We start from the raw sequence: 22,795 nt of genomic DNA on the forward strand, positions 1-22,795 counted from the left end.
CAACTTTTAACCATGAAAGCTCCAGAACAGCTGCTAAATAAACCAAGAGGTGCAACCGTTTGGTCACCTGAACACTCAATGAACATATGGTTGTCATGTTCAAACAAAGATAACGTTTTAGACACTGCAACGCTTTGAAGAGATTACAAAGAATTCACTCTGTCTGATGTATTATTCTCTTCTCATGAGGAAACTTTGTTCAGTTCCACTTTTGTCCATTGACGTTTCATAAAGCACCCGCTTATTTTCAGCGGCACACACACGGCTAACATCACGGACAATTAAGTCCAAAAGATGAAAAAGCAAATTTGCATGACATGAATGGTTTGTTTAAAAGTCAATGTGCAGCTGAGCTTCCTGTGACTCTGAAACACATCTGTTATTTTAGGTCAAAGAGGCCTCCCTTTTCTTTTATCACGTGGGGCAGCTACAGACAGTCTCTATCAGCAGAAACGCTTGGGCGGCACACTGTCCATATGTCACTGGAGGCTGCTGGGAAATCTTTAACTGATTACACTGACTTATGTTTGCATGTGCTCCAACAGACGGACGGGTTAGAGCGTCGAGTGAGCGCAAATAAAAGCATCTGAAAGTGGCCACGGGGTGAGCGGAAGCACGAAAACCCCTCAGATGTGTTTCATAAGAGGCGAGAGGGCGAGTCGGGGTTATTTATTGGAGTCAAAGTGACACATGGAGAAAGTGGCACAGAGAAAGTGGCACTTAGGATGTGAGAGTGGGATCAACTCTCTCAGGACGCCATCAAAAGGTCTTTTCCGCCGATCGATGTGTGAGGGCATCCACATCGACCCCTCAGTGACGTCCTGTGTACCAGGAATATTTGTTCCTTTCTGTCCCCTCTCTGTCAGGCCAAAACAACAGAGCTTATCTGGCTTTGTATCCATGGTAACGGGTCTGGTATACAAGCAACAACTGCCCGAAGACTCGAGTCGTACAGATGCTGAGGACTGTTTGTTAAGACTGCACAAGGGACACTCAACTGGCTTTGCTCGGGGCCACTTTTACAAAATGACAGGAGGCCAGGGGCCAGTCGCAGCAGCCACATGCATGTTTCTAGGATTTACAGATGTCCCTGGGAAATTAGGACGTCTGTAGGATTCTAGGACATTTGTGGGACTTAACAATATTTTTAGGATCTTAGGACATTCTAGGAATTTGGATTATTTCTGGTATTTTTTACTTTTCTAGGATTTGAGCACATTGCCATGATTTTAGGACATTTCTAGGATTTAAGGATATTTCTAGGATTTTTTGGGGGACTTTTCTAGGATTTTAGGATGTTTCTAGGAATCTAGGACATTTCAGGGAATTTAGGATATTTCTAGTATTCCCAGACATTTGTAGGATTACAGGACATTTCTGGGATTTAAGGCATTTCTAGGATTTTAGTATTTTTCTAGGATTTTAAGACATTTGTAGGATTTTGGGACATTTCCAGGAATTAGGATTTTTGGACGATTTTAAGGATTTCAGAAACATTTGGGGTTTGACAGGACCACTCTCGAGGGATGTGGGGGATCCTCGATAGGCACATTTTTTGATAAACAAGAAAAATGAGAAAGAAACAGTGATACAGTATCCAGCTTAAAGACAGAGTCATAAATCAGCGTGTATCGTTGAGTCTCTCTCCTGTGTATCCTAAACTCCAATCAAAAACAGGTACACCAGCACCAGTTACAATAAGATAAGAGGCGAGTTTTCAAATACTGATAAGACAAAAGCGTCAGTGAGCCAGCTGCCCCCCCCCCTTCATCACTGATAGACACTGCAATGTTCCTATCAAAACATGATGAAAAATCCCCAAAAACAACCACCAAAGACAGACAAACTGCTTCAGCTCAGAGGAAACGTGGTCACAGAGGAGCGTCCTCTCCAGACTCTACTGTACAACAAGATGTCTTTCCTCTGGTACATTATAATTGAGTTTCTGAAGCAGGTGAAACCCTGACCCTCGGCTCCACTCTGAGCTGTGGCGACGGTGGTCTGCAGACTGTTTGTGCTCCATCAGTTTGCAGCTTAGAGGCTTGTTTTTCTCTAAAAGAAAAGCAACATTTTGCTCTTAGCTAATACCTCACGAGGAACAAGGGGACAGAAATATCTCATGTGAAGCCCATCTCTGTTTTGCACTCTGTGAACTCGTAAACCACATCCCAGATTTGACCATCACGCTGATTCTCGGCCCTGACACCACATGACCAAACAACACTCTCACGTCCTCTCGCACCGTATGTGACATAAGAAAATGCACGAGGCTCTATGAATTATAAAACTCCTCATCTCCCTCTCCTGCACCCAAAGTCTCAACCTCTAAATGTAATTTATATTCATGAGGATATGCAGATGAGTAACGTCTTGACCTCTGCAGCTGGAGGTCAGCACGTAACAAACAGACCGAAATCTGGGTGATTTTCTCCTTGAAACAAACAACTCTACATAAAATGTTACTCTCGGTCTCATAAAAATGCTTTAGATACCTCTGACCTCTGTTCTTATACACAGTGTACTTTTGAGACAAATATTCCAGGCATTTTTTCCAACAAAAAAATAAAGTTTTTATATCATTACCTCAACTTTTCATATATAGGTCAGAAATTACCCTCTTATGGACATTTATAGGATTTTAAGACATTTCTAGCAATTAGGACGTTTCTGGGATTTCAGGATATTTATACGATTTTGGGACATTTCTGGGATTTTAGGACATTTCAAAAATTTAGGGACATTTCAAGGATTTTGGGACATTAGGGGCTAAGTGGGTCTGAGAGTAAATAGCTGAATATTATGAATAATATTCTTCTTTATCGTGTTTTTTAGTTATTTTTTCCTTTTTTGTGCTAAGTTTTAGGCAATTTTCTTGTAATTTTCTCTCTACGTTTTTAAAAGCTATCAAGCCAATTTGCTCAGGTTTCAAAGTTAACATCCAATTCAAGAACTTTTCAAAGACTTTCCAGGCCAGATTCCCTCAAGTCTGAGACATGGATCTAGGTTAATTACTGTTACAACAGTGAGATTTTTTTCATGAGAACCAGCAGGATTTATGAGGCTTAGAGACAACAGTTAAAAGGAGAGGCTTGAATGTGCGAAGGTGTCCCGTGCTGCTGTGTCACAGTGAAGGTAGACCTGCGTGGTCTTTTGACTCGGTAACACTGGTTTCTAACCTTCTTCAGCATTTTACTCATTTCTCTTGACATCCTCCTGAATCCATCATTTTCATATATATTAACAATTTATGGATTTTTATGTCTACTTTGTAGTTTCATTATGTTGGTCTAGTTTGCATGCACAACATCTAAAACTTTCAAGGATTTTAAAGACCCCTGGGAAACCTTAGTCAGCTTGAACAATTTATATTTGTGCCTTTAAAAAAACTGTGTATTGGTTTGTAGATGACAGTATAAGTATATGACGAGTTTAGTCTTACTATTTTTGTTTTTAAAATGACTTAAAACAACAAATAAGCACTGTTCTTGTATGGAAATAAAACAAAATTATGACAAAAACTACTGATTTTGACTATACTGCTTCCAATGACACATGCATCTAGAGGAAGTCTTGCAGTTGTTTGAGGACATCTGAAAGCTGCTTGATATCCTCCAGAATCATTTTTCATATATGTTTACAGAGTATGCATTATTGTTTTAGTGACAAGACTTTGTAATTTAAGTATAAATAGGGTGGTATGGTCTGCACACACGACATATTGCACGTCTGTCTGTCTAGGGAAACCTGTGCACAGAGTCCTTCGATGCACAAACTGTCACGCCCCCTGAGACAAACTGTGATTTGTGACATTAGGCTACATTATTTAAACTAATTTGACTTTCAGTATTTGGCATGATACAGACATCCAAACACTTTGTCTTTACTTGAAGGTGACAATGAGCTATCACAGAGGTGTTACAGCTACCTCATTACAAAAAGCATCTACTTATAGCCTCACTTGCAAGCAGTTATAAGCACCTGACCTTGTGAGGTATTATAACCATTTACGGCTGCTGCTTTAAGACATCTGTATGCATGCTGAAGCAAGTCATACAATGCATGATTTTGCATGCATTAATCATGCACTGTCATACATTAATATTGCATATATGGATTTTTACAAGGTGTCACCCATGTTAATGATTAGATATTTACTTTAATTACAAGTGACTCTGAAGTCTGACACATATCTGCCCATTAATGAGATTATAACACAAGCTGAGCCTGCAGATCAGAGTCAATATAAATTCATCAATCAAACAGCTGATTGCAATCTGTGATTGACTGACAGTCTGCAAGTACTGACTGAGATCATAAAAGAGTGATTTACCTCCAATATCCGGACGCAGTTTCTTATCATATTCTTTGAGTAAATTGTTGAGTATTTCCGTGGCGTCGCTTTCTTTTGATTTAGGAGCCAGCATTTGGTTCACAGTGACATCCTCGTAGTCCTCCTCTTCGTACTCGATTGTTAGAGAGCTGTGGAGGGAAAGTGAAGAAGGAAACGATGATGCCATGCAGGCTTTTCTGCAGACTGCATGGAAACATGATTATTTAAAGTCCTTCTGATCAACTTAGCGCTAAAGTTTCCAAGTTTATTTCATCCAACATCCCCTCAACACACCTCTTTTTCCATTCTTTTTGCAACAAAAGCACGCCACTTACCAGGTGTAAAGGACAGACAGAAGTAAGACATAAGCCAGTAATTTGGAGGACATGTTTCTCGCAGGAGGACAACAAGTCGAGCTGTGTGCGGAGAGACGGAGGGCGCGTGTCGGTGTCTGGACACGATGGTCACAGCTGCTGGGAGGATAAACGGAGGGAAAAGCTCCTCATAGTTTGTAATCCAACAGTCATTGTTTAAAAAAAGAGGCGTTTTTTTCCTCAATTAATCCTTCCTCGCGGGTTTTTTCACGCGAAGGAGCAGCTCCTCTCAGATTGCGGACACTGCTGGTCTCATGCAGGTGCGCACACTCTGAACGCGTCCTCTCAAAGCCCCTAATTCATCAAAACTCCTCTGTGGGTAAGTCTGCGTCACTCCACTTTCTTCAGGGACTACTTTGCACTTTCTGTAAAAACTGTTAGACCAGCATAAAAAATCTTCTGGTTGAGTTTTTTTCCACTTTCTTCCCTCTTAATTATTTATGATGAGTGCCAAAAAAAGTGTACCAGTAGACAAAGCAGGGCCGTAATCACATTTTTAACATTAGGGGGGACGTTTTCATCTGACCCAACCCTTGAGGGAGTCTGGGTGGAATTTCCCCAGGAGAAATTTTAACACCACAAAATCCTAAATTTGGGATTCTCAAAGAACTGATGACTTAGGGTCATTTTAGGGAGCTTTGCTTATTGTTAAGAGTCGCACAGGAAAAATGCACACTGTTACTTTTTTTTTTAAAGTATTTATGACTATTAAACTATGACATTTCAGTGTTTCTCACAGAATTAGAATTTATGTGTGGCGAGATGGCTCTCACTTCAAACTTCAAATACATCTGCATAAGCGTGACACCAAAGGTTACTTTCTGTGTCCATCCGAAACACAGCTGGACAGCTTTAGATGAGAACTTGCTCAGATAGAAACAGTGGCATTGTTATTACACTCCAGTGGGCAGCTAGGCACCAGGCACGTCCACATGCAACGCGCACGGTTAGCGTCACTTGACAACGTGGCGCAAGACACACTAAAGGATAGCATCAGGTAATAACGCTGCCAGGAATGACTTGTTATAAGGAGTGCGGGTGCAGAGGGAGTCTGGAGTTCGCTTCCTGTGTAGATGCAAGTTTTTCTTTCTACACCTAATCATGTGCTTCTTTTGCCTGTGATTTTGTTGCCTAATCCCAACCATCGTGACATAAGGACTGTGCAGCATCATCCTACCATGTGCATTTGTTGACATCACAGCAACACATCTGTTTTCCCTCACAAAATTTGGATGTTTTTGCGGGCCTGTGAACGCAGCACAGACTTAGCTTTGCTGAGTTAGTTTTTTTTCCTCAGTCGAAGTTTTGATTTGCATGGTGGATATGGATCTGTCGATCCGTCAGATTAAAACGATGGATGAGAAGAGCTTCTGTAAGTCACTGTTAACTTTTAGACACAGTAGAATAAAGGGTTAAGTTTCACTTTCAATGCGCCTGATGTTCTGCTGCTCCGTCTGTGCCCAGAGTGAACTCTGCGCTCCGAGATTTGTAATCCCACAGCACTCCTAATAAATGGCCAAGCTCCAAAAAATAAAACATTTATTTGTGGCAGCAGCTGTTTTAATCAAGGCGGGCTGCCACAAAAAAGTAAGGTTTTGGAAAGCCTGCAGTTTTAAATATTTTTTATTTCTTTATGAAATACCATGACTTTTTATGACCTCTTTTCACAATACTTTTTAAATACATACTAACACCTCTTTCTAACTGGACAGGATGCGAAACAGTGAGCGAACATCAGATTATTTCAGTGCCTCCCTATGAAAATGTCTCCCTGCATCAGCAAACAGGCTGTGTTTTTTTTATTAGTTTTTTTTTTTTTTTAAATGGGGGCAACACTGAGTAATAATGGCAGTTTCTTGCATTTATTTATGATTATTGCTTATATTATATATATTATTTTGCTTACAATTTTGGACGGTGATGCCTTTCTTGGCGTAGCACTCCTTTTCTTTGCATTATTATCATTATATGGGGGAATATTTGAACACACACATATATATATATATATATATATTATAGCTATTGCTTAGAGACAATATAGTTACCACTTTTTGCAAGTCTTTCATGGTGAAAGAAGGTTATCATGGTGAACACACTCATTTTCTGCTAGTTTCTGTCATGTTTTTATTAATTCTTTCATTCACTGAATGAGGTGTTGCACCTGCAGTGTTTAAAGCGGTCTCTTGGGAGCTCTTGTTAGTCGACATATTCCTTTGAAAGCTTGCAAAGTGCTGCAAGAGCTCTGTTACAGCTGCCAAATTCTGCAAATTAGCATGCAGCCTATTACAGTATAAAGCCACCTTTGTGGCGGCGTTTGTAATTGTAATTGAGGGCTCTTGTCGTGTTGTGTTGATATTGTCTCTGTCCTGTATCTATGGGAGCAGCGACGGGTGCAGAAACAGTGGTAGAGATTTGGCACTTAAAGGAGAACTGTGATGATTTATTACTGCACTTTCATAACGTTGAAGGACTAATGAGCAGGGACGTAGCACCAAATTTTGGGCCCTAAGCATGAGCAGTTTCTGTGAGCCCCCCACCCCCTTCATCTTCATCCATGTCTCTCTCTTTTTTTTAACAAAGTCATTTGGCTTTCTTTTCCTTTCTTTCCTTCCTTTCTTTCTTTGTTTCAAACCACGATTTGCCTTTCTTAGGAAAGACATGACTGCACCATAAGTAGTCAGGCGATCAGGTCTGAAAAGAATCCATATTGCAGCAGCGAACTAAACCATTTTGTTCCCTCAAAGGGTGAGAGGGGTGACAGAGAGGTTACACTATTTTTTACACGAAGTTCAGTCTTTCAACTGATTATTCGGCTAATTTCAGCCGTTTGAAACCTGAGTAAAATGGTGTGATTGTTTTCAAAAACATGGGAAGAGCAAATTAACACGAAATGACCCAAAAATGATCAAGAAATCAGTGAAAATGTTACAAGAAAATTACTTAAAAATAAGAAAACAATTGCTACAATTTATGGGACATGTCTTGCCAATTTGCTTATTATATATTTTCTTGTGTTTTTAAAAGAAAATAAACCAACTGCACCAGGTTTCAGTGGTGTTTCAGGGGCCATTTAGATATGGCATTACCATTACCTAGAAATTTAAAAAATGACAATACCAAACTTTTCTAAATTTCTACTTCTTTCAACCCCCCACGCCTTCAGTATATAATGCCTGCTTGCTGTCAAAATTATGATATCAGTATAACATCAGGGTTATTTTTTCAAAACTCTCCACTTTAAACTGTACTTCATATATAAAAATGTGCAGATTTCCCTTTAAATAGAAGCTGTGTTATCTTTAGAGACACGTTACAGAGAGAGAGGGCAGTGCAGATTGTGTTGTTAAGGGAAAAAGGCAAGAAATGACCATATGCTGGACATAAAAATACCTGCTGTCAATACTGCAGGTTGAAGGGGTTCCCTCTCAGCAGTCTTTACAGAAGGGCCAATCACAGGTTTTCTTCTGAGAATAAAAGACTGCCCTTTGGACTGTCTCAGCTATCATTTGCAATGAATCTCTAGCTGAGCCTCGGTGAAGCTCTGTGTGCACCAAGAACGAAACAACGGTCCCTCTCTGTCAGCCTGTTCTTCCTCTGACACAAACAAAAGATTTTTGGAGGGTAGAAATTAACTGCTGGGATAAATAATCCCCTGATGACACTCAGATACCACAGGATCTCATAAATATAGTTTAATCTGGTTCCGATGGCACCAAATAATGTGAATCATGTCTTCACAGCTTTAAAAGAGGACTAATAACAGATTCTTTTTCACTGAGATAAAATCAGAGTGGAGAACCAGGAAAAGAGCCAAAGTAGCATCCAGAGACTCGGCTGCACGCAGCTTCAATATGTAGTTTAACAGACAGTGAGATCCTCTGACATCGATCCCGTCTGCAGCTCTGCTGCTGCTGCAGCTGCCTGCTGTCATCCTCTGCTGGTTCAACAGAGAAGTGCAGACGCTGGAGGAGAACAGTGCTGTTTAACCCTTAAGGCTAATCCTTCAATATTACAAACACTCGTATTGCTCGTATCGCTCAATATTACAAACACTCGTATTTTTTCAAAATCAAGCTTTAAAGAAAAAATGACATTATTATTATTTTCTACTTTCATTGAGATAATATTTTAACCAATGTTAGCAATATCAAATATTCATTATTTTTAACCCTTTAAATGTCAGTTTTTTTGTCATTGTGCTGTTTTCAATTAAAAGAAAACAAAAAAAATATTATTTCCACTATTCTACAAGTTATTAAATATTGTATTATTTCCATTATACTATGTGCTAAGTTGGGTTTATTATCAGAACCATAACTGATTTAATGAGCCATTTGCAGTTTCAGTGTACCGGCCGTGTGTACTTAGACTTTAACCTCTGAGACAAGCATATGCTGCTGGCAGGATCAACCAGGTAGCCCTCTGCTGAGCGGGGTGGGGCGGGGAGCCTCTCCGCAGCGCACGCGCGGGGGTCGGTGCTCTGGCAGCGGGACAAGAACCCAAATCTAGACGCTGCAGACAGACTGGGGACCTTCAAGGATTTACTGTTTCACTAAAGGTCAGGAGGCCTGCAGGGTTCAGGTCAAGTTTTGGAGGCTTGAAAGTAAAAGTAAAAAGCAGACGGGTTGTGACAATCTGACAGGAAATGAGTGGAAATGGGCTGGTTAAGTCTGATGAGCGAAATTGGGAAGAGGTGAGCAGGTGGGCGGGGACGGTCAGGTGGGTGGGACTGGAGGGAGAGAGGTTACTGCAGTGCAAAGGATGGAAAAGGTCCGAGGGCATCTGGTGGACAGATAGAGGATGGCAATGAACGGGTTTGGGACGCTGTTTCATACATTCCTGATTGTCAGGAAATTATGTTTATTTGATTTTTGGTTTCAGTGTATTAAGGTATGTATGTCAGCATTGTATTATTACTATTATTATTATTATTATTACTATTATTATTATTATTATTATTATTATTATTATTATTATTATTATTATTATTATTATCATTTTGTATTATATTTTGTTATGCGGGATGGGAGGGATGGAGTTTGTGAATGTTTAATCTGTTTATCCAAATGAACAAAAAAGCTAGTTAACATAATTTGTAGAATAAAATGTGTTTAAGAGAAGTTAAATTGTACATATTATATTATTTATCAGATATTTAATAAATAACCATTATAAACTCAGACAGCATTGTGTGACAATGGCCATTCTACTCTGAAATGTAAAAGTAATTAAAATTAATTTACAAACATATACTGTACAATGTTGTGATGCTCTGGTACTTTTACTGCATGATAAAATACCTCATTTGATACAGAATTTCTTTCTTTAATTTTGTGAGATTTGGGGGCCAAAATGAGCAAAATCAGACTTTTTGCACATTGAAACTTGCAAAAATGTACATAAAACTATGTAAAAGTTCTATAAATAGCTGTCATATTCAGAAGCAGGGTAACATTTCCTTCTGACCTTTCAAAGGCGTCTTTTTGAACTGTGCATCAGTGCACAGAGGCTAAACATCTGCACAGAACACCAATAATTTACTGTGACATTTTTTAAAGTTGTTGTAATCTCTGCATACATGACAGCGTTGTGTGCATTCGTCCAGCCACCAACATAAAGTGCACCATTATTGCAGTGTTCCTACACAGATAGCATTAAACAAAGGTCACACGGATCATTTCAGAAATGGTGAAATGACTGAGAATGTAAAATGGTGTAAAAAGGCTTTTGGCTTTGTTTTTGTTTTACTTTAGGTTTTGTTAATTGCAGAAAAAGATAATGCTAAATACCTTATTTTAACTTTTGTCTTTAAACTATTTTTTCAATGGTCTTGTTTTGGTGTAATGTCATTTCTTGTTTTTCACCTCACTTTTATGATGCTTGCTTTTATTTATTGCTTCCTAATTTATTAATTTGCCATCAAACGTGTATTTTAATCCTTTGTTTGGCACTTTTACTGTAGTTTAAAAGCGCTGTATTAATTTAAAAAGGATTTTATTATCTGAGTGCAACTGCGGAGGTTAAATCAAGGTGGCCTAATGATTTTTTTTTAAAAATATAATTCACCAAGACTGTGCTTTATAAGATCAGTTACACAAAAAAATATGATACAACTTTGTGCCACTGTGTGCACTCGAGAGTGACAGAGGAGAGTTGCTGGCTCAGCAGTCCAGAAATCAAATGGCATCAGTGAGCTACATGCATGAGCCTCAGATAGTTTATATGCTGATGAAGCTGCAGTAAATGTGTGAACATAAGGTAGAGTGAGTGTCATCTCAGCCCTCCTGACTAAGCAGTTTTGCAGACATTTCATAGATAGTGACCCTAATAAAAAGTGTCTTATATTAGAATTGCCTATACATACCTCACAACATTTTTACTCTTAATACTTTCCCAGTTCTGGATTTGGCACTGAGCCGCAGCCTTTATACCTTTCATACAAGCATGTGGTATATTTGCCTGACTGATGTCTGTCTTTTCTGTTTACATCATACATTTCTTGCTGAAAGTGAGATGAGAGGATTGGTACCACTTAAACATCTGCACATGCGAAGCTACAGCCAGCAGCTGGTGCCTAAAAGCAACAAACAGCCCGTCACATAGCTGCCGTTAACTCCACAACATGTTGTTGTGACACTTTAGTTTTAGCAGACATTAATGAAGCAACATATAACATGTTAAAGGTGCAGCTCGAAGCGTTTAGGGGATAAACTTGCAGAAATTGAATGTGGCCCTATATTAATTAGTATGCTTTTATTACTGTAGCCTATAATTATCTGAACGTGAGAACTGACCTATCTCCTTTAGCTCACTCAGACAAACAGTCAATCATTGTCTTAACCAATGCTGCATTCATGTCGGAGGCCAGAATTTCCCAGATGAAATTTCACGTCTGTGAAAATTGAAACTTATCCATTCATTTTGCTGAGTGTAAAAGTTTGCATTCACTCACAAACAGCTGCTCCTCTCATCTATCGATCTGCTCAGCTCTGAACTGATCAACAGTTCAGTTATCCACCCAGCGAGTTACAAACTGCTGCTGAGGAAAAAAGAGATCATAATACACACGTATTTAAAAGGGGGAAAAAAAGGTTTGCAGTCCCTCCCATGGCACTTTTTTTGATAAACAGCATCACATTAATACACTTTTTTTTTTAACAAAGTTCAAAAAATGAAAAATTGAAAATAAAAAAAAAATAAAATTGATGTTGAAGTTTGCTGTTAAGAACTAACAGCTTCTGTTAGTTCGAAACACCAAACCACTTCAACAACAACAATAATATTGTGCTCTTTGCAATCAAATAGAGGAGCAGCTAGCTAGAGGGTTCAGTTAAAGTTTCATACTATTGAATCTGAAAAAAGGGGCTAAATTTGTTTTCAGGACCTTATTCGATTGTAGTCGCATAGGAATTCTGCACATAAAAGACAGTGTTTTAAAATAATAATTTAAAAAAAAGTGCAAATCATGTGCATCCATGTGTCTTTTGGGTTTTCAGCATCAATCTGCCACACCATCACTTATAAAAATGTGTGTATAAAGGTCAGCATGGAAGACATTCTGGTCTATTTTTTCATCGTGCCGCGGTGGTGGATGAGAGAGGAGCGTCCTCCTCAGCAGCACATACTGCAGCCCATCTTTGCCTCTCAAGCTATACAGTATGATTGATGTCATTTGGTGCCATCAGTGACAGCTTAATTTGGTGTAGAGTATGGGCCAGCTGAATGGAAAAAGCAACTTAAATGGAGCTAAATCCTCGACAAACAGATGTGAGCCAGATGTTACCGCCACAGAGACCCCCAAGATGGATTTACCAGCCCACCCACTGCATGATGGGGATGTGCACGCGTATAATCAACGGAGAAGCAGCACGTGCAGGCCGTTGTTCCATCAGGCAAGATTAAGGCAGCGTTTTATCACGTCGACTGCATAAATGCATCTAAATATATACTGAAGATACATATACCAGGAAAATACACTGTATCTGTGTGTATTTATCTGGAATCTCATAGCAGAGATGGAGGCTTTTCATGTGTCATTATCACAGAGCTTTTTCACCGATAACAGCAGGCTGATAGAGTCAGTGAAGCTTTATTTTGAATCAAGTATGCATAACAATTAATAATGAAAAAAAGTCAAGGTTTTCATAGTGGCCCAGATCTTTACGTTGGTCGTCTACACAAGTCTTTTACAAAAATAAAATAAGTAAAACAAAATAAATAAATTAAACCTGGTAAGAGAGCACTGTGCTTCCAAAGAGGGAGAAATGAATCAGAGTGTAGCCATATATAGAAAAAGACTATTGCCAAAAAGAATACAATCCGGTTAAAAAGACAACAAAATGAAAGTCAAAATGATCGCATATTACCATTAACAGACATCATTAATTATATGAGCATTATTTATTGCTTCAGATATTTTGCATTTAAAGAACAGCCTGTACCTAAAATTCACTTAAATGTAATAATACAATACAACGGGTGTGCTCCAATAACTTATTAAATAGAGGCAAGCCACACCGAAGGCTTAAAGTCACATGATAACATTCGTAGATCAGTCCTCTACCAAACAGACGACAGACTCAAACTGCAAGAGTTCAAACTGTGAAGACCGCAACACTTTGTCTGCTGAGGTGAGTTCAGTGCACGCAGCGTCCGCGGTATCATGGAAAAAGCTCTCTTAAAGGTGAGGTGGAGTTATTCCATTAAATACGCTTTTTGGCTTTCTTGCTGAGAGTTAGATGAAAAAGATTGATTCCACTATTGTGTCTGTACGCCAAATACGGAGCTGAAATCAGGAGACGGTGCGGCTGCTTGATAATGGCAAAAATAACCGTCACTATAATAATGATAGCTTAATATAGCCACAAAAGTCGCCAATTTGGCAACACTGTTTCAAACTCTTTAGGGACAGGGAGTTTAGGGACAGGGGCCAAGCACGTCTGCTGGGAAGGATTTACAAACGTTGGATTTACAAAATAAAAGACAAAATGGGAGCAACATTGGTGGGCCCCTCATGCGGCACAAAATCGTTTTTATCTCGATTATGTTGTTTTGAAAATCGAGGGAAGCCGAAATTGTAAACAACATTAAAATGTAATTAATTGCCCAGCCTTATGAGACGGATGGCTTAGCTTAGCATAAAGACTTAAGACAGAGGGACACAGCTAACCTGGCTCTGTCCAAATGTGACAAAAATCTAAGTTGGACCATAATTAACAAAATGGACATAATCATTGAGCACAGGGTGAATAATTGATCTATCAATCTGGTCAGAAGTGATCAGACTGATGGGTGGGAGAAGCAGCCACTGCAGAATCAAGCAACTTTTAGACCCTGCACCACAAACGGTTAAGTTTCATTTACTGCATCTGCCGTTCTGCTGCTCCATCTGTGCCCAAAGAGCGCTCTGCACCCTGCCAGTGTGGTGCAATCAATAACCAAAAGGTATATATATTCCAAAAACACTCCTAATGAATGCTCACACTGCAAAAAATCAAATAAAATCAATACGTGGTAGCAGATATTTTAACTGTGGCAGGCTGCCACAAAAAAAGAGTGGTGTCAATACTCTCAGCAAGAAAGATAATTTCCCAAAATATTGAACTTTTCCTTTAAGATTACACTCAACCCAATGTTTTTGCCTGACGACCTAAAAATAACAAACCCTGGTTTAAAAATGTTACGTGTCAAAATGCAACAACCTGGTCACTGTGACTTCCTGTCTTGTCTTGTAAGTCAGTCTCTTACAGCAGTTACTTTAAATTATGACAAAAACTGATCCTGCTCAAAGCATCCAAATATTTATAAGAATATTTGCAAGTTATCATCAAAGCTCATAGAAACGACAAACTGATCTAAAAAAAAAAAAAACTGTTTTAAAAAAGCATCGTATAGTCTGTCAAAAATTGCTAAAGCTCAAGCTATTCTGCTCATTTCTCAAGATCCAGTCAATGAAGCACTAGACTAGAGTAACACTGTGCTGCTGTATATGCATAACATAGAAGCTAACCTTACTGGCTTAGTGGTACTTTTCTAAAAGCGGGGCATATATACACTTTTTTAAAACTATGACCGTACGTCGCCTACATAGATACAGAGTTCTCAGCATGGTGGAAACAGAGGCTGCCACTTTCACTTTAGCTTGAAATCTGTCCCCATTTGAAAATTATATTTATGAAAACTGGCCATTTAAAATTAGACCTTCGTAAGTCCTGCGCCTTTTCGCTCTGTGCTCCAACAACAGTCGAGCAAGCTTGAAACACGGTAGAAGAGAGATAGAGGACGATGTTTCAGGCCAACCCGGATGCTAACGTCACCCTGGTCACCTTGTCAAAAAGCCTGTGGGATTTTGGATCATTTCAGAAAATAAGCTCTGTGGTAAACAAACCTTTATGGCACTAACATGTTTTGTTCAGCAAGATAATCTTCAAAAATGAACACCACTTTCAGGATTTTTGAGGCATAAATGTAATCACGAGAGGGAAAAAGCTATAGCTAGCTTAAACTACAGAGGCGTCGCCACAACTATGAAACTGTAAAGTCGCGTTCGACGCGGTTCTACGCGATGACGTCCTGTAGTCTCATTTAGCCACTAGTTAACAAATGTCTTTTAAGACACGCAAAAGCTTCAAAGTTCACAGTGGGGTATATACTGACGTATCTTATGTCACAGAACAAAACATTAAAGTCTCTTAAGCTATTGTTGACATCAGACTTATTTCAGGCTTGTAACCAAAAATCGATTCAAAGAACCATCCGACTTTGAGACGAGGAAACTGGAGGTGCTGACGTGCTAACTGGTTTCCTGTTTCAGGACACATTACTGGGGTTTTCCTGTTCGGCCAGCACTTGCCTTTGCTGTTAAATTTAGGTTTGCTGTGGGCTAGGCTTGTCTATCAAAGACACCAGATTTAGAGAGGGTTAAAAGACGTAGCTGGGGGACTGCCACAATCTTCACAGACATATTACATTGTATAGATTCACGTTGTTAAATTAACTAATGCTAGCAAAACACTGGCTAACAAATAGCTAGCTAACGTATAGCTACATCGGAAGAAGTTAGCCTAACGTCAGATCACAAATACCAGTTTGGTTTGCTTCATCCTTATTTACAAGTAATCACATCGTTTTGTCTTGTTCATAAATATGTACACGATATCTTTTCACATACTGCGGACTTTAGGGCTATAATCAACCAAAGAAAAGCTTGAAAAACTGAAATTCTACCAACTCTTCAACCAAAAATTTGCATGTTATCTCAATAATTAACAAAATCAGCCACTTTACCTGGTAGCGTTGTGTATCGGTCTCAACTTTTACTTGCCCAGGTCAAGTAAACTCTGTTCATGCAGGTGGAATACCTCCAGTGAAAGACAACATGATCACCAGTGTAATATTATCTGGAAATAAACTGTGTACTGTGATGCTTTTCCTTCTTAGATGCATGTGCAAGTCCGTCTCACCACTAAGTGCTGGATAGTACAAATGTGTAAAATTGGACCTAATACCAGCGATAGTGCGACCAATGAGAACTTGATCGGATAAGAGCAGAAAGACCTACCAATGGACCAGTCGACCAGAAGTTTACTGCCCTTCTTGAAGCTGTACTGTCTGACGCCTTTGATAAACAGAACCGGCATCTCAATCTTGTTTTTTGTCAAGCTTGTCCGGCCTAGCAACAGTAACTACAGGGGGCGGGACTTAGGATAGGTCAACTGAAAGAGAAAAAAAGAACAAAAACATAACATGATTCGTGAAAGTTGAAAATCTGGCTTCTGAAAAAAGTTACTGCGGGAGATTTCAGTGCATTCGTGATGAGTTCTCACACTCTGAAGGCAACACATTTAGCATGGCTATTCATCTGCTTTTAACAAGGAAGCAAAGTCCCATGTGCCTGGGCCCGGCCTCGCGTACCTGGACCTCCAGCTCATTTGTACAAAGAAAGAGTCACAAAGGTAAAAGCCGCTTTAGAGTCATGACACAGTAAAAATGTTTTGCATAGCATTTGGCCTTGCTGCACTGTACCGTCGTCTACTGTTGGAGAAAGTATAAATGCCAAATGCTAAAATCTCAAAATATCAGAATTTGGCAGAAACTAATAGTGACTGGAAAATGAGATAAATAAAACTGTTGAAAAGTCGTATATCATACAAAATCAAGGCAACATTTTTTTTCTGAAGCGACAGACATGCAGTGTGACCCTAAAAAAAACACACTATGATACAAGGACTAAGTGCTTGGCATTGATTTAGATTGCGATCCAGTGATGAGATCCTGAAGTGGTCGTCAGGAAGATGAACGATCCTGATCGCGGAGCTTAAACCGCTCCTTTGATCACTGGTTCCCTATTAAGATACGTGGCCCAGTACACCAGGTTAAAGGTCCCAAAAAGCACCGGGAACACTATTCTGGACATCTTGTCGATCTTGCTCACGCTATTGTAAGTCTTTTTGGGGTCCGGGGCCTTGGTTTCAGACGGTTTGAGCTGAACAGCCGTGCTGTTTGAAATGGTCGAGATGGATGCGTCCTTGGTGAGGTTGGTTGTGTAATTCACACCGGCCGAGCAGGTGTTGTTTGGCTTTTTAGAGAGAGCCAAAGGGTCCTTCTTCTGCGGGGAGAAAGAGACACATCGATTGAGCTCACACACAATTATGCCCCCCCCCCCAAAAAAGGGCAGCACATTCATCGAACATAATAAAACAGGGAGTTAATAACCGACACACACACACACACACACACACACACACGGAGAAAAACACAAAGAGAAGGATAAAAGGTGGCCAGTGGAGGCTGAAAGTGGAGATCAATGTCCTTGGGCAGTAATGAGCTGGCACTGTGCCACAACACTGGCTGACTGAACTGCGAATTTATTGATCTACTGTTTCTGAACCACTACTTCTCTCCTAATTCATCTCTTACTTATTGCCATGTGTGACACGGACTTTACTTTCCTCCCTTTCTACACTCACTCTTTACGAAACGCAGAGAAGAGAAAATGAATAGAGAAAAATGAAGAAAATGAGGAGTCATTAGGCTCCACGCCATGCATTCTTGAAAATATAAGCGTGTTACATTTATCTGCATTTATTTGCATTCTTCTTCAGTCTGTTGAGTCAATAATTACTTGCAGTACAATTTAGCTGATTGGTGATTGTTAGATAGATGATTTGCTCGTATTTTTAACCCTTTGAAAGCTTTCCTTGTGCTGCTTTCAGACGCCTTTTGCAAGTGTTTTGGTGTGATTTTTTTCAAAAAGATGGAAAATAAAGGCAACTTAAAAAAAAAGAAAAAAGCTAGGGAAAAGTTATATTTATAATTACCATAATTATATATTTAAAATATGTTACAAAATTATTTTAAAGTCTTTTTTCAAGGTCATTTTTATGTGTTTTCCTCATTTCTTGCCCATTTTTTGGTCATTTCTCTTTCGTTGCTCATTGCCTTCTTCGTTAACATCTCTTTAATTTTAAAGCCACGGGGTCAGCTAAGTTTTAAGAAACTAAGAACAGCTTAATACACACAGTAAGGTTTAAAGCTGCTGTAATTTCATGAAACAAGCCATAAAACAGCACTGCCTCAGACATCAGATGACCTCTATAATAGTATCTAGTTTTTCTAAATTATTATTTCTGCCAGGGAAACGCCTGGTAGGAATCGTGCTGTTGGTCGTGTGTGAGTGTTTGTTATCTTTCTGTCTGCAGCTAATCTTGCAAACTACTGGACCAATCAGCCAAATATTTTCTGTGCACATTTATGGCTCAAGGACATTTCAAGGACTTTTCGTGGCTGGGGTTATTCAAAGTTGATAAAAAAATCTGTTGTGTATAACAGCATGTAGCAAACGTATAAGACAAAAGGCATTTCCAGAAATCATCCTGGTCAAAAACATGTCTTACCTTAGTCAGCTGCAGACAACATTATCTGTCTGTCCACCGTCAGTCTTGCAAACTACTGGACCAATCAGCCAAATATTTTGTGTGCACACTTATGATTGTTTGCTGAAAGAGCCCTAATGTTTGCAGTGACTCACGATTGTTGAAAAACCTGCTTTATTGACTGATTTATACAGTTATTGTTATTCATACAGCTGACTCCTCACTCCTCTTAACCGGCTGGTAGGGGCCACAAGTCATCAACAAAGTCATGTAGCAAAAGGCGTTTTTTGTAAATTGTCTTGGCTAAAAACAACATTAGCTGTCTTTCTGCAGCTGTTTTTGCAAACTACTGGACCAGTCAGCCAAATATTTAGTATGAACATTTATGACTGTACTCTCAAGGGCCCTGTGATTGCGATGACAGTTGGTAAAAAATAATCTGCTTTAAAGACTACCTCATACCCTCATTAACACACCTCACTCCTTGTAACCAGTTGTTCTGGGCTGCAATTCCTCAACAAATCAAAAGCATAGAGCAAAAGGAATTTCTGGAAATCATCTCGGTTTCACAGCAAGATGCTCTAAGTCATTTTCAGGGGAAGCTACAAACTCTACACACATGTCACTACTGACGGGCTTGACATGATACAAACGCAGTTGAGCTGGCCTCAAATTTTTTCAGTGCTTGAAACTCCAATTACAACCTTGCGTTTATTTGCCTCTATAACCAATTGAGATACAGTTCACATCCATGTCTGTCCAGACTCATGTAGCCATGACAGTAGAGAACATTTTTAATGTGCATGCTTCACACATGTCGTCAGCCTGCCAGCACAGTTTCAAGATTAGTGACACCAAATGTCTCCCCTTCTGTTCTGGAGTATTTTACTCCTCTGTGTGAGTGTGCACGTGGCTGATTGTGTTTGCCTGTGAGACTGAGTTTGCAAAGTGTTTGTCTGACTGTGGGTGTGATGCCCACCCGCTGGGTGAATCACTGCACTGAGCACTGCACTTCCTGTCTCAAGCGCTGACTATTAGCTCTTGAAGGGGGTTCCCTGTTTTGTGAATGCGCCAAAAGTTTCTTTATCCCTTTTTAAGCTGCACTCATGCACTGGCTCAGATGACTATATTTAATGTGAAACTGGTCGCTATTAGGACATTTTATCTCACTGTTTTGATTTTACGACTAGCAGCTTCAGCTTGACTGTTTTGGTTCACTCTCACTACTCTAATCAGTTTGCAGCTGCAGGAAGCAACTGTTTTTTATCAGAGTGAAAAAGCTCTGATTAATGCACTTTGCAAGACCATTTGGCTCTCAAAGACACTGGTGTGTCCAGCGTTTTTTCACTGGGGTGGCAAAAGTGTTCGAGTTCGAGTGCTGGCAGGCTGGACACGACTTTGACACATTGCTGCCTCTCAGGTTTAACACTCATTTGCACCTATAAAATGAAAATTTTGTTTATTCCTTAAACAATTCAAACTGACTGGGCAGATAGCCAATCATACTGGGGTAGCACCTGGGGTGGCCAGTCAGATTTCAGGGATGGCCTGTGCCCCCCCAGTCCGCTCCCTTGACACACCCCTGCTCACAGAGAGTCCAAATATGGAGACTTTCAAAAACTACAGGGTTAAATCAACACTTTGCAAGTTTAACACTTTTTTTCAAGGCATTCTTGGCGTCAACAAACTTCCTATTACCAACATACATACACACACACACACACACACACACACACACACACACAACACACACACACGCATACACATACACACACACACACACACACGTAGCAAACATACCTTGGGCTGTTGGGCCTCCATTGCCTTTTTTCCGTCCCAGGCCCAGCTCCTCTTGGTGAAGTAGTTCACTGTGGCAAACTCGATGAGCGCGGAGAAGACGAAGGCGTAGCACACTGCGATGAACCAGTCCATGGCTGTAGCGTACGCCACTTTAGGCAGCGAGTTGCGAGCGCTGATGCTGAGAGTGGTCATCGTGAGCACTGTGGTCACACCTGTTGACAAAAAACACTGAGTAACTATTCTGTCTTCACTGCAATGGATTTAAGGTGAACTGCAATACTTCTACATATAAATAAATGTCCACAACATTCAAGCCCTTTTTAAAATACGTCAACAAAATGCTGATTAAGTCTATCACCACCAGCAAGAGCTTTAAGTATTTCGCAGTGTACTGGAGTTGCAGGTAAAAACTTTTCTGCGATAAATGGGAGATGTTTTTTTTTTAATTGACGTGTTTCCATTTGGAATATTTTATATTTGCAATTTCAATTTGCACAATTTGAGGGTTAATGGAAACCTGCTTACTATTGATGTGATTATTCTCACTGCCAGGAGGGGACAAAAGTTCTGCACTCTAGCTTTAAATTGTAAAAGAAGAGCCTGTTTCAGTGCATTATAGGCAAATCATGCAATAGCAACCCCAGTTCATTTAACCTACACTTCAATTTTTAGACATAATATTGTTTAAGACGATACATTTATAATTAGGATTGAAAACTCTGCAGTAATTTAATAGGTATTTTCATACCATATGCAAACACAGTTCTGTGGCTGTACTAGAACAGTGTAAAATGGGTAGTTTTCAGTGTCACTTTACTGGAAGATGTATCAAGCTCACCAAAAACGGTCCGTGCTGGCACAGACTCTCGGTTGAGCCAAAAAGAAACTTGTGACAGGATCACAGTCATGAAGCAAGGCATGTAGGTCTGGATGACAAAGTAGCCGATCTTCCTCTTCAGGTAAAAGTGAGCCATCATCACGGTGTACTGACCTGTAGAAAACAGCAGGACAGAGGAGGAGGAGATGCTCAAAGTGCTGCCATTATAGTTTTTGGAAAGTCTAATCCCTTCTCTGGATGAAGAAGGAGGAAAAGTAATACTGGAGGAAATGGTATGAGATGTAGAAAGAGGGGGATTATGTCTTGTTACAAAGTCACCCACACAATGTGTCCATCAGAAGACTAGCTATTTTACATTGACTAATTTTAGTGGTATTACCATAAAATCACAGCAAAACTCAACCCCAAAAAATCTGACCTGCAGACACTGAGACTGAACAGACTGAAACTTTTAATACTAAACCACTCTTCATCATTACATGACTGTAAACTCGCTCTAGAGGGCCAAATGTGTAATAATCCGCAGCTTACAAAAGTCCCAAACAAATGCACTATTTACGCCTGTTTGGGTGATGTTTGCTAAAAACTGTGGCCGATTATAAAAGTACACAGACAGGTGGGGGGAAAAGAGAAGTATTAAGAGATGGACTAATACACTTTTGGTTGTGATCTTTTCATGGGATTGAAATACAACAACAACAACAACAAATAAAAAGAACATCATCTGCCTTATCCTTAAAGTGAAAATCCACTGGAATAAAGAAATGAGTCATTACAATCTACTACTAACACGACACAGTTGACCATTTGCATCCATGTCTTGGCATTTGAACAGGTTTGCTTTTAGTAAAACAAAGTGACATCCGTTTGTAACTAAATTAACCACAGCTGCAAGAGTTTGCATACATAAATTATTTTCAACTACTGAACTGTAGGGACATTAAAAATAACCCATCTGATGATGTGGGTGGTAGGTCTGCACATTATACCATTTTTTATCGACATCACAATGTCCACAATTATTTTTTTAAGTGAGTTAAATGAGAGTATAAACAGAAAACTGCGCTTTAAAGGGGCCCTTTTATGCTTTTTGGGTTTCCCCCCTTTTTTTTGTTTTGTGTAACACTTTTGTGCTTGTAAAAGGTCTCCTTAAGTAATAAAGCTAAAAGTCCAAGCCAAAGGGAAGACGCTGGTCCTGAAACAACTCATTTGAGTTTCAGTGTTACCTCCACAACAATGTGACATCACAATGTAACATATAGAACAGAAGGTGCATAGAGAGAGCCAGCAGGGGAGAAACAAAACCTAGCGCTGGATGAAGAGAGGGAGGAGAGCCGGCATCAGGGCAAGGCTGACTCAACTTGGACTGAGAGTTGTTCCTCTACCAAGCCTTCTTCACGCAGGAGAATAAAGTGGATGAGATGTGTTTGAGGTTCACTTAGCAACGGGAAATCACAGACTGCTCTGTGCACGTCTTCACAGAGACATGGTTAATCCCTAACATACCGGAACAAGCTGTTGCATTGGGTGGGCAGACCTTGTTCACAGCTGACAGGACACAAGACTCTGATGCAAATTT

General features: G+C 39.7%; 2 protein-coding genes across 9 annotated transcripts in view; both read right to left on the minus strand.

Moving 5' to 3' along the window:
• gabrg3 (gamma-aminobutyric acid type A receptor subunit gamma3) overlaps positions 1–4,978 on the minus strand; it is a 69,182-nt gene extending 64,204 nt beyond the window's left edge. For all 3 annotated transcript variants that reach the window (XM_088078049.1, XM_088078048.1, XM_088078047.1), the window contains exons 1-2: positions 4,666–4,978; positions 4,331–4,479 (exon numbers count right to left, since the gene is read on the minus strand). In XM_088078049.1, coding sequence (XP_087934175.1) covers positions 4,331–4,479; positions 4,666–4,718 — 202 coding nt within the window. In that variant the 5' untranslated portion in view covers positions 4,719–4,978. The remainder of the gene's footprint in view (positions 1–4,330; positions 4,480–4,665) is intronic.
• A 7,796-nt stretch (positions 4,979–12,774) lies between these two features.
• gabra5 (gamma-aminobutyric acid type A receptor subunit alpha5) overlaps positions 12,775–22,795 on the minus strand; it is a 40,546-nt gene continuing 30,525 nt past the window's right edge. For all 6 annotated transcript variants that reach the window (XM_042483673.2, XM_088078053.1, XM_088078050.1 and 3 more), the window contains exons 8-10: positions 21,217–21,369; positions 20,379–20,590; positions 12,775–17,311 (exon numbers count right to left, since the gene is read on the minus strand). In XM_042483673.2, the coding sequence (XP_042339607.2) occupies positions 17,021–17,311; positions 20,379–20,590; positions 21,217–21,369 (656 nt within the window). In that variant the 3' untranslated portion in view covers positions 12,775–17,020. The remainder of the gene's footprint in view (positions 17,312–20,378; positions 20,591–21,216; positions 21,370–22,795) is intronic.

This window comes from Plectropomus leopardus, chromosome 5 (assembly GCF_026936395.1).
Source record: "Plectropomus leopardus strain MGB_pleo_1.0 chromosome 5, ASM2693639v1, whole genome shotgun sequence".
NCBI lineage: Eukaryota > Metazoa > Chordata > Actinopteri > Perciformes > Serranidae > Plectropomus > Plectropomus leopardus.